Source organism: Anoplopoma fimbria, chromosome 17 (assembly GCF_027596085.1).
Source record: "Anoplopoma fimbria isolate UVic2021 breed Golden Eagle Sablefish chromosome 17, Afim_UVic_2022, whole genome shotgun sequence".
Lineage (NCBI taxonomy): Eukaryota > Metazoa > Chordata > Actinopteri > Perciformes > Anoplopomatidae > Anoplopoma > Anoplopoma fimbria.
The window spans coordinates 13,956,129-13,972,409 of NC_072465.1; the positions used below are offsets into that span (position 1 = coordinate 13,956,129).

At 39.8% G+C, this 16,281-nt stretch overlaps 1 protein-coding gene across 1 annotated transcript; it reads left to right on the forward strand.

The window, feature by feature from the left end:
- Positions 1 to 1,311: 1,311 nt before the first annotated feature.
- c1ql4b (complement component 1, q subcomponent-like 4b) lies at positions 1,312 to 14,505 on the forward strand. Its single transcript, XM_054617491.1, has 2 exons — positions 1,312 to 1,872; positions 14,326 to 14,505. The coding sequence occupies exons 1-2, from the start codon at positions 1,333 to 1,335 to the stop codon at positions 14,503 to 14,505; spliced, it is 720 nt and encodes a 239-aa protein (XP_054473466.1). The 5' UTR covers positions 1,312 to 1,332.
- Positions 14,506 to 16,281: the final 1,776 nt, after the last annotated feature.

A 16,281-nucleotide genomic window follows, 5' to 3' on the forward strand; every position in this document is an offset into this window, starting at 1 on the left:
AGCTGATTTGAATTTCACAAAAGTTTGCTATGATATCCTTATTTCCTCTTGGTCCGATTACATTGATTTCCCTAAACAATTGAAGAGAGTATTTTTATTAAAAGGGAAATGTATCCTATATTTAAGTATTTTTGCTGTTAAAGTCCAGTTTGTAGACCATAATGAATGTAGGCCTGTAATAATAAAATGTAGCTGTGACCCAGTTCGTTTAATTATGATGTTATTGAGTTATGTGTCTTTATTTTTTGTTATCAATAATTACACATTTATTTAAATAAAATACTCATAGTAAAGCTATATAGTCTCTCTGTATCCTGTATTACCCTTTTCATTATTTTTATATTGCTGTATATAAATTTAGATATTCATTAATTACAAAATTAAGTGCTGTATTTGTCAAATTTCTATTACATCTTCAGTTAAAAGTTGATATGTGTTATAGCAAAGAGGTTTGGCTTTGTTAGTGCTTATATAATTATGTGTGTGTGTGTGTGTGTGTGTGTGTGTGTGTTCTTTTCCTTCTAGATTCAATGGTCTCCTGCGATAAATTGTTCTCTGCTTCATCCAAGCTGCCTTTAAAACAAGTTTTCACATTCAGTGCAAATAGGCCGCCCTTTCCTCAGCATTTGCCTTTTTATGACCTGTAACAAATCTGTAGATACTTTGAATGGAGGAGTAGACTGATGAGATAAATCTTATCCAGGCTCCTACAACAACATAAGAAAATAACAGAGATTTAGCAGTTTTCTCGTTCTTCTCTTGTCATTCCTCGACAGACAAGTAAAGCGCCCTTCCCCATATGTGGTGGGTGAGATGAACTCCAGTGGGAATACTGTAGACCCCACCTGACAGTTCTGACAGAGCCTCCACAAGGGCTGGATAAAAAAAAGAAGTTGCCTAAAATCAACATCTCAACGGTGATTTAAATATATTTATACTATTTTTGTCTTTCAAAAAATTGATCATCTTTAGATAGGTTGACAGACCTCTGACATTGTGAACAGAAGAAACTGAAAAATAAAAGGATACAAAAAAAAAATTCTGAATACCAAGAAATGGAAAAACCGATTTGTCATTCTCCCCCGACTTCAGATTTTTTTCCCATCTGAGACTTGCCTGTCCCGCTCCTAGAAGAGCCCCCTGTTTCTTTTCTCTGCTCTGCACAATCACACATTTCCCTCCTCCACCTTCTCAACCCAGTAGTTACTCTCTTCAGCCTTCAGACTGGCCGGCACAACCATTCCAGCGAAGGGGGAGGAGGACTTCCTCACGCTGGCCGCCTCCCGGCTCAGCCGCAAGAAACGTGTCATCGGGGCTGGAGTCGGCGTGGCCATGGTCTTGGTCCTGCTGGTGGCCATTCCCCTATTGGTTCACACCACCAAGGGGGGAGGGTCCGGAGGAGGGGGTACGCACTACGAGATGCTTGGGAGCTGCAAGATGGTGTGTGACACTTTCACCCCCCCACAGGGAGAGCTGACAGCCGTCTCCCCTCAGCCCCCAGACTTCTCAAACCGCAGGGGCAAACAGGGGTTCAGAGGGAGCCCTGGACTTCCTGGTCCGCCAGGTCCTAAAGGGCCCGCCGGAGAGCCCGGCAAGCCTGGCCCTCCTGGTCCCCCTGGGCCTGGACCCGGTGGCTACGGCCAATCCTTCTACAGTCCCAAAATCGCCTTCTACGCAGGCCTCCGGAAACAACACGAAGGGAGTGAAATACTCAAGTTTGATGATGTTGTGACCAACGTAGGGAACTACTACGAACCGAGCACCGGCAAGTTCACTTGCCCTCTGCCTGGCATCTACTACTTCACCTACCACGTCCTGATGAGAGGAGGTGATGGGACGAGCATGTGGGCTGACCTGAAGAAGAACGGACAGGTGAGTGTGTCTGCTAATCGTTTGTGTGTATTAAGTGTTGCTCTTATATTGTGATCTGAAAGTTCCACCTTTTGAGACGGACTCTCAGTCTGCAGATATTAATCAAACAAAATTAGGGAAAATCTTTTCTACAGACATGCATAGAGTTTGATTAGGTATCACCCTGTGCCACCAACAGCACTGGACACAATAACAGCAAATTGTATAATGCAGGGATGATGAAATATATATAAATATTTATATATATATATATTACAATCATATATCATATATACCTATATTATAGTTCAGTCTTGTTACAAGAAACGAAAATCCCCAAAATAAAACTGTTTTCTAATCAGACACAACTATATGTTATCTTTCCTTATTCGAACATGGGCAATGCACAAAGAACATTAACCTTATGAAAAACTTAATTTCAATCAATATAAACACGCTTACACGAAATTTGACCTCTGCATTCTACCAATCCTAGTCGGCTGCTGTAAAGCAACTTGGGAATCAGTGTCTCGCTCAAGAACACTTTGCAATGTGGGAAGGAGGATCCGGAGATGGGACCCCCCCTGATGAAATAGTTTGACAACCACACTTTTTTACCATGTTGACAAGAAAAAAGTAGTTGCTTAACATCTGAGCATTGAGAGCATCATTTCGAAGTTTCAGACAAAGAAAAGTCTAAAGCAATGTTTCCAGTTAACATATCAAAAAGATTCCAAATACTATTTAGTTAGAGCAGAATTCAAATTAATTGACTTGTGCTGTATCTCAACTCTTGTGTAGAGAAGCACTATCAGCCGTCTGTTTAATAATGCAATTTAATCAGGAAACATTCAAAAATGAAAATAGAAACAGAGTAGGGACTAAGAAAAACTTAACATGGAAAACAAAAAGTGTAATCAATTGAACAACTTGCACAGAAAAAGGCAGTGAGAGAGAGAGAGAGGGAGAGAGAGAGAGAGCGAGAGAGAGAGAGTGACAGCCAAGCGATCAAGAGGATAACAGTCCTCCATGTCTCAGTGGAACAAAGCCAAAATGCAACAGCTGGCTACTGTCCTCTGAGGAACTCTGACTTTAACACTAATAAATAAACAAGTACAAATGCCTGGCACAAAGCCTTGAATGCTTCCATCTGGAGATCCGTGACAAGCTTGAAGTTCTAAGCCCTCACTCTGTTGAGGAGCCCTGATTCTGACATGTGCTGCAGAATAGAAGAGTGACGTCCTGGGGATTACGAGAGAAGAAAGAACATGCTTTGCATTGTTACAAGTCAGACGGCTGAGTGTTTGAAGGTACAACAGTCTTTTCTCACATAATTTACACGGTGCATGAACGGACATCAATTTGCTACTGAGCAGACCATCAACCCGCTGGGCTGCTGTTCACTGGTTTTTCTTTTACGTCTTAGATACAGTGAGTGGACCAGTAAGAATTCAACAGGGGACAGCTAAGCAGCTTGCATTGAAAACTTCCACACTAAAAACAAAAAATGTCCACTTTAATGTTGTTCCTTATTATGTGAACATGCAAAATTAGCATTAAACATATTTTTACTGGACATTGCACTTAGGTGGAATAAGTCTTAACCATTAGAGCACTCTGGTCCTTGTTATGTGTAAAAACATTTTTAGGAATTTTTCAATGTTTAAATGCCTATTTTCCTGCAGTCTTTATCACTGGCTCGTGCTAACCCTGGTGTGGTGTATGGAAAGCTGCAGGCAGACACATGCTATCGTCTGCCGGTTCTTATCACCTGCCATCGATGAGCTTCACAAGGAAGTTCACGCTACACCTCAGCCCAGGCAGTAGGAACACTAGTGCAGCAACATGGACATGCAGCTGGCCTTGTTGGCTTTCACACCATTTGTTGCAATTCAGCAATGCTACGAAGAACAACGTTGTGGGGCCTGCTACTGGGAATCAAACCTGGGTTGTTGCAGTGGTTTACTGCAGCTTTACCTTCTGACGTGTGCCTGTGGTCCAATTTGTTCTTTAATTATCATGAAATCTCAAAAACCTGTCAACACATTTCAGTGAAATTTGGTTAAATTAGGTTATGGGGCGTTAATTAACTTTGGTGTCAAATCCAGATTTTTTTTTTTATTTAACACTGCAAGTGGGCAAGTGCATTTTGTTTTCACATTTTACCGACAAGACTGGCACATGAATATTCATGATATCCCAATGAGAAGTTTCTGTAGATCTGGTTTCAGATGGAGATGATACAATTATAGCTTCTAACAGTTATTTGCAATTAATCTTTTAGTTTGTGAAATATCTTTAAAAGATTGAGGAAAATGTGTCCAAGGTGACATCTTCTAGTTGCTTGTTTTTTCTGGCCAACTGTCCGAAACCCAAAGATATTAAATTCACAATGATGCAATACAGAACAAAACAGCAAATCATTACTGTACATTTGTAAAGCTGGAAAGAGAGAATGTGAAAAATGACTGAAACAACAAATCAATTTTCATAGTTTTTACATTTGGAAAGTACACTTCCAGCGAGGCTCCACAATCAACTGCATCTATGCATCAAATCACACAGATGTGCCAGCTTTTTAAATCTAAATTAGAGCAGTAGTTCATTTTTCTTTCAATTATATAAATTTCTTTTTTTTTAATTCCTGGATCCGCACCAAAAACTAATTGCATGTTCCTTGACCTGTTGGCTCATCAGATTCAACTGGAATATTTTAGATTCTTTAAATATTCTGCAAACTATCACACTGTATGAGCAAACAGCTACAGTTAAACAATAAAATGTCAGGTTCAAAATTAGATTTTCTTCATAGTACTACTTTGGTTTTATAGACCTCCAAGATACACACATCATTGTATTATAGATCTTTTTTGTGCCTGATCAAGTCCATAAAAACAGTTATTCCCTATTGCATCGATTTGACGGGATGCAGAGTAAAGAAGACAGACAGTAAAATGCCAGATATAATTGGAGGACTTGGTTTGTTGCGTGCCTTCACAGACATTGTCATTCCTGTCTTCACTTGCTGATAAATCTTTCATAGCCTTTAGATGAGATCTTCTCCCCTCCACCTGTGCCCCTCCTTTCACACACACACACACACACACACACACACACACACACACACACACACACACACACACACACATACTTATACCGTCCACACTGGCTATTGACTTCTTCCCCATTAATTATCTTTTCCATCAACTAAATTATTTAACCCAATTCAGTGCTGATCTTGCCCTCACAGTTTCAGTGCACCTGATGTTTTTTCTGTGAATAGACAAGTGCTCTTGTGAACCAGATAGGTCACTGAGGAAAACCTTGAGAATGACACTGAAAAAGTTTGTCAATTTAGAGAGGCGAAAATGTAAACAATTTGTCATTAAAGTAAGTAGGCTACTAAAGGGTAAAATAAATTAGTTAGTTCACTCAAAAGCCTCCACACCCACATCTCTTATTCTGTATTGACACATGTAAAAACTGAAAATTTGATATTTTGGTAGCAGCTGGCTTTGAGGTTATTATTCACCATAAACAGCTAGCCTAACGTTAGCCTTGTTGACTGGCTACTGGATTTAAAATTGTAATCCCTAGCACTGATCGTAACTTAAAATACTTTAACACGCTTTTTTTGTTACTGCCCAAGACAGCTAAATAACCCACAATTTACCTTTTATGTGGTAGTTATGTGCCTAAACGTTACACTAAGCTAAGCTAAGCTAAGCTATCATGTTGCTATCTCAAGCTAGGCCTACATATTTAACATACAGAAATGAGAGCAACATGAAAGTGAATTCAGCATATTTCCCAAAAAGGCAAACTGTTCCTAAAAACTCAATATTCCAGTCGATAGTTTTTTTTGGAGCATGGGTGTATTTGTGTGTGTGTGTGTGTGTGTGTGTGTGTGTGTGTGTGTATGTGTAAATGTGTGTGTGTGTGTGTGTGTGTGTGTGTGTGTGTGTGTGTGTGTGTGTGTATGTATAAAAATTGTCAGACTGATACGCTTTGTGTTAATCAATGTCTTGTCAAAGGGAGCTGAGAATAAGACACATCCTAAGGAGAGATCACTGAAGGGACAGGCAGGACACAGACAAGTGGGCTGAGATGGATGGATATTCACAGAAGAGTGGACATAGGAGGACGAGAGAAAAGGCAACATGAGAGTGTCCTCTGGTGAAGTGAGAAGTTGAAGATATGATAAAGCTATGACTGACACATATGAAACAAATCAGAATCACGTTGCCAGCTGTTGGCTAACAAAGAGTGTAGCTGAAGTGTAAGTTTGTACCAAGTTTGCAGAGATGAATCACTCAATGCTAGGAATCCTCTTCACTCATCGTGTCCCATAACTCATCAAAAGATTGGTGTTGAAGTAGATGACCTTTTCAATGGATATATAATTCACCACCAATATGTACTTTGCCCTTCACAGCGATGAGCATGGAGAAGGAGTATGAATATTTATAGCTGGTCCAATATGGGAGAAACTGGACTGGTCAGTTGGTTGATCAGTAGACACACACACGCACGCACGCACGCACGCACGCACGCACGCACGCACGCACGCACACACACACACACACACACACACACTCTAGTTTTGATAACATCAGTGTGGTAGTAGCATTTCAGCATCTCATCGGCTATAGACACTGTGACCTCATGATGTGGCAGTGGGATTAGGTTGGATCTGACCTAATGGAGGAGGGGGCTGGTGGCTTATTAAAGCCCAACACAGTGGTTCATCCTTAACGATGTGAGGTGTAAACGTAACAAGGAAAGATGAATTAAAAGAGGAGAGTAAAACATTGGAGTAAAGGCATTAAAGGTGTCCAGGTTATAATAATATATGTGTAGGTCAACGTCTCATTTTTGGGGGTAACAGTTTGGATTTAGCAGACAACTGGCTACTTTTAGGCTGGCTCTCAAGCAACTCTAAAAAAACTGCAGAATCTGATAATGGTATGTGTGTAAAGTATATGGAAAAATAAGCGTGTAGGATCTATTAGCTAATTAGATAATTAAATATACCACTTCAAAGTTGTGGTGATGACAAGCTTGGGCTCAATTAAAGGAAATGAGCAGCTCGCCTCCAGTATGTGGGTTTGATGTGGCTTCAGTGAAAGTAGAAGCTGCTGATAACAGGACGTCAGACAAGGTGTCAATATGTTCTTCATGTGGCACTTCATTGGACATTTTTTTTGCCTTTTGGGAACCGTGTTTCTCCCCCAACGGTTGTGTGTGTTGTTAAAATAAATAATTATGCTTAAGTGTCAGACACAATTACAATGGGGGAACATTTTGTGTTAAAGGATAATAGTCCACCCCTTCAGACAGCATTTCTTGGCGACTAAACAGAATTGCTCCTCTCATATACGCTGCAGCTTGCCTTTGTATTCTCTTCTTGTCTTTCTCTCCGAGAACACACACATTTATGCGCATGTTCATGTACACAGCCATTATTTGACTATATGTTTCTGTTATAATGGCTGAGGCCATTATATTCCCCCGACTAAAACGACTTGGCTGGTTGTTACCGTGTTTTGTCGTGTCTTTGTTGTGCTTTCCTTTTGCTATCCCATTATACCATCATTTCCTCCTCGTCAGGGAAGCAGGATTTCATTTCTTTCATAGACAGCAGTGTTTGATAGTAGCAGAGCTGACATGAACAAAGGTGAAATGCATGTTGGATTACCATTTTTAAGTATATCAGAATTAAATGGAAATTAACTTCTGCCCTGTGAACAGGTTTTAAATGACCTGCTGGTCGTGTCCCTGTGCACATACCTTCGTAAACACACAGAGATGATAAGAGACAGTAAACAGTATGTCATGAAGGAATACTATAATTTCACTCCAGAGCTGAGGCTTTGGGTCGAGCTGGTGCTCTGCAGGTAGAAAGTCCACAGATCCCATTCATATCCAATTAAGGCATCTCCTTTACCCTCGAAGGTTTCAGTCTAGGGCCAATTAGAGACTTTTTAATCAACATCTTGACACCTTGGGTCTTGAGTGTCATGGCAAAATATTAACATTTAGTTTGCCAATTAGTGTGAGTCTGCAGTGCAGCAGAAGGGTTACATGTCGACCTGCATAATAGAAACAGGATACCTCAGGCGGGTACACATGGGCGGAGGCAGAGAGAACACAGCGGCTTTTACAAAAAGGGCCATTTCAATTGCCCTTCTTCTATCTCCCAGTTCACCCTTAGAAGTCCCTCAGGTAAGTTTAAGAGATCCTGTCTCAATCGCCTCGCTCCGCTCTGAGAGGTCTGTACATCACAGTGAATGAATCCTGTCAGTTTTATTACCAGAGGATCAAGGCACCACTGCGAAACAAAACAAAACTGAAAAAATAACACACTACATGGACAGCCCCCCCTCTTAAGCAGGCATGCTTGATCAATTTGTTATCCAACAGGCTCCTTCCCCATCACTCAAAGCCCCCCTCAACTTTGGCTTCCTGTGAATCCTGTGCTCAGACTGTTAAAGTGCATGCAGCTGCTCACCCGTCTGTGTGTCCTTATCCAAATTTCTGCTTTCACACACTCTTTTTCAATACGTATCCTTCATTTCTCCTTACCCATCACCCTCCTTCAATTATTTTTTTCTCTGAGACAAAGCTAAGACATAAACGTTATGAACACTAACTTTGATATTGGGTCAATACACATAAAAATGATGAAAATCTTTGTCTACATAAATTTGAAATACAGTATGTCAGCCCTTAAATATGTCACACAAATCAGAAGCTCACATCTGAAAATGTAGATTTTATTGAGCATTTAGTAGTGTCTGTGAATTATTTCTATGCTGTCAATTTCCTCTCTCTCTCTCTTTCTCTCTTCCACCTCTCTCAGTTTCGCTCTCCCCATTTAATGTTGCCCCCTAATGAAAAGTGGAGGCAGTGTAATCTTCTCTATTGTCCCGCGGGTCTCCCTTCTCCCCAACAGCAGCAGATCAAGTCAGAACAGCGTTGAGCCAACAGACAGAGACTCACTCCCTTGTCGCTATCAATCTCCGCCACTGTTGACAATAATCCTGATTTGCCTTTCCCTCTTGTTGTTTCCAAAGCCCCCGCGCCCCCTGTGCACTTTAAGAAAACAGGGTTTCACTGTGATTGTTGCTGACAGCTGAACCACAAGATTCATCTATGCTGGTTTTAGTGTCACAAAGCTTTGCAATATCACCAGCGCGTGCTCAGTCCAAGAAAATATATTTCAACCTGGTGGAGAAGAATTTAGATCCTTAAATAAAAGCACCAATACAACAATGTAAGTTGTAGTGAAAGTCTTCACCTCGAAATCAAAATCAAATTAAAGCACAGATGTCTACAATCAGAAAGAACAAGTACCTTAAAGTAAACACCTTTAAAATAATGGTTACATTACATTTTTTTAAAGTAAGATCAGTTTGTCAGATTTTACAGTGTACCCACAGTGTATTGTATTGTATTGAGTCTCAATACTGATGCATGAAAAAAACTATTTAATTTAATAGCCGGTTGAGGTGGATCTAGTTTTACATTATTTACTACAAGTAGTTTAATCTTTATCAATGATATATCTGGAATATACTTGTAACTACATCAGTCAGATAAATGTAGTGTATGAAAGTGTAAAATCCCAAATCAGTATGTAACTAAGAAGTGCAGCACAGTACTTGATTTATTGTGCAGTTATTTTCCACCACTAATTATCCAATTTTCAACACTTAAATAATAATCTTTAGTTATCTTTATTTTTTAAATATTTTTGTTTAATTAAAACAAATAGTTTAACCTTATTTTTCATTTTGTTGTGTTGAACACGACTCAGATGTAGATGATAATTCATGATCAACTCATATTTCTTTGTGGCAATGATATTGATGTTAACTGTGATAATATTTCAAATGCCACACTATTTAAAATATGTGGATAAAATGTGTAAACTTGTCCACTGGGTAACTATATGGAGGAGAATGCAACCATGAATTAATCATGAACATAACACATTAAATGTCAGCATCTCCACTGTCTAGTGGAGTCGAGTCTAAGTTAACCTACGTGTCTCATAAGGAAGTCAACCATAAAAAGCCATAAATAACATTGTGTCCTTTTGGCTGGTAAATATAATTAGCTGATGTTCATGTTAAAAAGGCCTTTCAGTGAGGTGGTGTGAATACCACTGTTTCCACTTACATATGACTCTTAAACATGGGTGATACAGGCAGAACCTAGCTCTCCTTTTAATTTGCTGCATGCGGTTTAATTACATACTTAGGAGGGATTGTAATAAAGTTGTCCATGCACACACAGAGATGTATACCAGTTTTAATTGTAATATTATACTGTATTCGTAGGAAGTTACAGCAGCCTGGCAGTGTCTAACTCAGCTGAAAATACTGTCAGGGGAATCCTGCCGCTCAACCATGTAGACAGATGTTGGACGTACAAGATGTCAGAATCTCTTTACTGTTATATTTCTTCTAAATCCTATTAGGTCTCCTCAGGGGAGCTGTTCAGTCCCTTCAGAGCAAAACAGTCCAACAGTATAAAATGTCTCATATGATGCGTGGTTTTCTCAGGTGTTCACTTGAGATTCATAAAAAAACAAAGAGAGTTACTCTTATCGAGAGAGAGAGAGAGAGAGAGAAAGAAAGAGAGATGGATGGAGTGTGTGTGTGTGTGTGTTTGTGTGTGTGTCTTATCCTGACCTGCTAGTGTTTCATGGGCCCATTTGACCACTATAGCCTGTCCTGTGCCCCCATTTATTGTGATTGTATGGAGTTATTGAGGAGTCGGACCTATTAGGCAGGGAGCTGCCATGGCTATCCGACTTCCAATTACTGTAGCCTGCAGCCGTGTATAGGCCACCCTGACATATCTGGAGGTAGAGAGGGGTAAGGCATACTGCGAGGGGAGGAGGGGAAGAAGGGGGGGGGGGGTTGAGGGGGGTCCTCAGGAGACCTGCCACAGCAGCATGCCGTTAATCAATCCGATTTAGACTGGACAGGGACACACTTAGTCGCTGCTCCCGCCAACACTGCCATGGCGGGGGAGAGAAAATGTGTGCGTGACCTGCATCTAATTGGAGTGTAAGGACACAAAAAGATGGATAGATGGGTCCAGAATGAAGAGATAGCGATGGTGTAGCGAATGGGAGAGGGGTGATGGAAGGGGCGTGAGGTGTAGGGAGAGACAACAATTAATGGAGTGATGTGAGTTGAATTAAAACAAAGGAAATGTATCGATTAATTTCCGTCTCGAGGAGGGGAATAAAAATGTTCACCTTCGCTACACTGAAGAAATGGTTGCATGGAGAAATAAATTGAGTTGAATTGATGAAATGGGTGGAAAAAAACTTATCATTTGATGGAGGATAGGGAGAGACGGATAGTTTAGTCCTATTTGATTTGTGTTAGTGATGACAAGAGAGTCAGGGAAGCTTGGTGGCGATGATGGAGCAGTCAGAGCCGCAGACAAGGATGGAGTGAGGGTAGCATATTTGCATTCATTAATATGTATGTGGTTGTGTATTTTTTTTTCCACTATTAAATGGATCTTCTGCTTGAATAGTTGGTAACTTACCCAATGAATAAACTTGGAACTTAACAGAAACCCCTAAATAATGAAAAAGGATGACCTGATCGCCATAATCCTCGTTTAAATGAAAAAAAGCAGATTCTCTGCGTTCGTAACATGAAATTACATTTAGCAACCATGTGGGTTGTTTCCGGTGTATGCCTTCATCCAGGTCATAATGAAACCTCTCCTCAATAGCAACATGTAAGGGACCATTATCATCTTGGAATATGCAGGCATAGTTAGATCTGCGTTCATCGGTTTGCTATTGATGTTAACTGCTATGTAACCATCTACAGTAATCGTCAGATGTAACGACATGCTCTTAAATGGTTGCTAGTACCATTACAGACCCAGCATCATGTTTAATCAGACATCCACACACATAAACATGTCCAGATGTAGATAAAAGACTGAAGAATGACTCCACAGACCGTATTACTTTTTTAAAAATTGTGTCAGGCTTCAGGTTCTGAGGTCAACACACCAAATAATGAATCTTTAGTGTGTTCGTTTTGAATACCAGCAATTTCAGGATGGCATGCACTAACGCCAGTTTTATGACGCTCATAATGACAAGCTCTTGTTGTAACTGCGTTATCGGGGTTTTGATTACATTGTTTGGTCATTTCAACGCTACGGTGTTGTCCAACTGTCTTTGTCCTTGTCACTGCATGTTGTCCATGTTAAGCATTATATATAGCAATACATATTACAGTTTCCTTGTGTTCCTTTGAGGATATTTTTAACCTATATTATTATATGTATTTGTTAACCTGTTTGACAAATAAGAAGCTAATTAGAATTCAACTGAAAAAGCGCCACTGAATTACTAGCTGCAAATGTAATTTAGTTTCTTCAAATTCAAAGCTGCATAATGCATATTCTTATAATAACAACTGATCAATTTACTTTGTGTAATGTGAAAGGGGTCACTAGCAGTGATGATCCCAATGAGATTGATCACCTGACTGTAGTTCCGTCTTTTTCCGCAAAGTATTTTAGTGTATTTCAGCTCATTGTTTTGGTTTTAGTATCAGGGGACACAACTTTTTAGTCACCAGCAATATTTTCAGACACAAACAAGAATGAATGCTATGTTGTTTCGTATCTACTAGATGTGTGTTTAATGTGCAACTGTTTGCTATCAAGTTAAGCACACCGACTTGAAAGGTGAAATTATGCCACCCTTGCAAAGATCAATACCAGTGAAATAATATTAGCAAATGGCACTGATTAACACTTGTTGTAGTTCAGCTGCAACAAACCAATGTCCATATAGCAGCAGCAGCCAGTTTGTGTGTTTCTGCACGTTCATTGTGTTTGCTGTAATTGCTCGTCAATTGAACTGGTCCTCCCTAATGCAATCCTTACAATCCCTATCAGCCTCTTCTCTGCAACAGGTGGATCCGGTGTGAGAGCAACAATCCTCTGGAAAAATTGATAGCGGCTAAGAAAGGTTGTGCTCTCAGATGGAGGTTTTAGACCAAAGATCACTGCACATCTCATCTATCTACCCAGTGGACAGGAAGGCATGTGCTGATGACTTTACACCAAGATCACAGATTGAAAAAGGAAATAAAATGACACCGGTTATATCCAGATAAAATGAGCAGACTGGTTCTGGTTGGGATACTGCGATAAGATGAAAGAGATACAACTAATAAAACGTCACCCAACAAAAAAAACCACTGGATTTTCAGTATTAATTAGAATTATTTGTATTAATCAATCTAGTTTATATCACTGGATTACATAATATTTGCTTTTCTTTCTGTTGAACACAGATGGTCATATTTCTGCCATGACCTTTCCCTCAACCCTGTAATTAACATTTAAATGGCTGTGGTGAACATGCCTCCATTGCAGGTGATGATTAGTGTTTTGGGGTCAAAAGAGAGTACCAATAGTTCAAATTAGAGCAGAGAGGCTTGTGGGAGCAGAGGCTTGTAGAGGCGCATGGATGAGACAAATAAATTGGTTTCCCCCCAATGAAAGATTTGTTACTAATCAGGGAAAATCGTTCATCTTAAACATTCAGTAATGGACGTACATACATCCACAATCATATATACATGAAAGTAGTCAGAAAAAAACTGTAATTAAATTTTAGTTTTCTTGTATTTATATATTTGATTGTAATTAATAGTTCTTATTTTCAATGAACTTTATTGACATAAACGTTCTAAAATATATGAAATGCCTCAACAGTGTTTATAAAGTGTGTTGTATGTAGCAGTAGGCAGGCTGTGTTATCTTGCCATTAAAAACAAAAACACCTCTTTTAGTTGAGTGAAAGGGTTCAGAGACATTTAGTGATGAAGTTAATAAATGCTATTATAAGTATCAGCATCTGAGCAAAAAGTACCATATTTATGTCAGTTGAAATGAGAGTGGCAGGTGTTGAGTTTAAGACATTTTATTCTTAAAATACATTTGAAAAAAAAGTGTTTGGAAAAAAAATTCCAAACACTGCTCCACATTCCTCCTCTGTCCAACTTCATCCAACCTCTTTCTCTCTCCTAGTCTAGCATTTTTTTGTAAAATATGCATAGTTTCTAACTGGATGCAAAATTGCTCTTCAAAAAGCTGCTAAGCTTAAAACAATAACATAATGTCAGTGGAGATTTACCATTTCCCATCAAGCTCAGTATTGTATTGTAGTTTTTCACCCCATTAAAACTCAGGTAGAAGCATCAGGTCATTTTCTTATGTGGTTTGAAAATACTTAGATTTTACAGATATGTAATATCCGCACAACATATGCAGTATCCTACGGGCTAAGATGCCATCTGTGAGTTGCAGCATCCCCAGAGACCTTTCACATATACACTTCCTTGATGGTATTTCCTTATTTCTTTCCATCTTTGCAGCCTATCAACATCTTTTTTTTTGTCTCTGTTTCAGGTAAGGGCCAGTGCAATCGCTCAAGATGCAGATCAGAACTACGACTATGCCTCCAACAGTGTCATCCTGCACCTGGATGTCGGGGACGAAGTGTGTGTGCAGCTGGACGGGGGCAAAGTCCACGGTGGAAACACCAACAAATACAGCACCTTCTCTGGCTTCCTCATTTACCCAGACTGACAGTATACTCACATTTATATATTCTCTCTCTGTAATCAAGCAAAAAGTTTCCTCTCCTTTCTTCATCTAACACCACCATGCCTCCTTAATGTAATTTGCCATTTCAACGCCGCTCAGTACACAAACATATAATTACACAATCACAGTTAACAAATAGAGAAATTGTGTAAAAATGACTAAAGTATTGTATATATTATTAGTTAACATTTCCTTCTGACACACACACTTGTGTAATCATTATTCTGTGCCAAGTAAAGTGTGTGTAAGTGTGACTAAAACACCCGGTTCACATTTCACATGTACACGTTGGCTACACACAAAGCCGTGCACACATGAATTGAACTATCAGTTGTTACACTGAGACAAGATGACCATTTCAGCCACCGGTCTGAAATCGACTGAAATGATCTCTGAATGTAGACTGTAAATTAAAGTGTGTGTACTTGGCTGCAGCCTCTCGCTTTCACTGTGAGATGGATTTCCAAATGAGAAAAGTCATGAATATATTGATCGCAGCTGATAATACAGCCAACACCATGAACATAATCCAGTGTGTTGTATGTTTGTGTTGATGCCCGTGTGCGAGCATATGTGTGTGTTTGCCCTCCTGCTTGTGTTAAAGCATGAAAGTATCACGTTGTTAGTTGACTTGCACACTCTTGGCTTCCTGTTAAGGGAGGATGTGTCAAGCTGTTGGTAACAGTCCCTTAACACACACGGTATATCGATACTGAGGTTTAGCTTTGAGATTTTCCCTGAGCCAGAGCTCAAGGCAGAGCCTCATCATGTTCTGCTAATGAGCTGAGGCTTCCTCTACAGCCTGTTCAGTCACACGTACATCTGGCATCCATAGTTTGCCGTATATACGCTTGTTTGCTTTCTTGCAGAGAGTAAGATGAGAAAATTGAAACACTCTCATATCCGTCTGTTCACTATTATGCTACGGCCAACAGCCGCTTAGCTTATAGCATAAGGGCAGGTTCGTACTAGAAAATGAGTTGTTAACTGTGTGGTCCGACCACACTAGAAATTAAAAATAGTTTTATCAATTAACAGAATGCCTACAGAGGAAAGCTGAGTGAAAAGCCAGCAGTCTTAGAGAGGGGGTTGTTTGAAATCGTACCAAATTGGGCTCACATTTTCAGAAGACATTCATAGAGTTGCACAAACTTGTTTACATGGAAAATTATTTAAATTGTTGTGTAACAAATGGGAAATAAAGTTAAAAAGGCTCCTTTCTCATCGCTGCACAGCTGACCAATCACAGTGTGAGATGGTTGTCAATGTTGAATCGGAAACTTACAAAAATTGTTAAACACAGCTTCCCTAACCCTTAAAAAGGTGTGTGCGAGGAGGGGGTTTCCAAACTCATTTGACCGTCCGACAAGTACTTTGGAGGAAGAATACTGGCAGCCTACTGTAACACAACCACAGCATTAGAAATAGTGGGGAATTTACTAGCCTGGTATGGTTGAAAGGTTATAAAATCTACCTAACAGAACCTTTAAAACTAACTAAATAATGTGTCATAACTTGTGTGGTTGACTTGTACAAAAACCTAATTGTAAGAACAAGAATTTGTGGTTTTGCTAGTTTTCATTCACCTTGCACGGATTCTCGGTATGTATCAAGATCACGCGATAATCGCAGGATCCCATATTACAGAAACAAATCCATCTTGTCAGGCTTCAAGTAATGTGTTTGTTCGATAATCCAGATCACAGACCAGTCAGTGTCCTGTGAGGAGCTAGTGCTAGCTACGGGCGTGGCTCGTGT

Bases quoted from the DNA above. Each gene is read 5' to 3' on its own strand.
- c1ql4b (XM_054617491.1), top strand. From the start codon at position 1,333: ATGGTCTTGGTCCTGCTGGTGGCCATTCCCCTATTGGTTCACACCACC. The intron at 1,873-14,325 runs GTGAGTGTGTCT...TCTCTGTTTCAG, and splicing joins ACCTGAAGAAGAACGGACAG to GTAAGGGCCAGTGCAATCGC.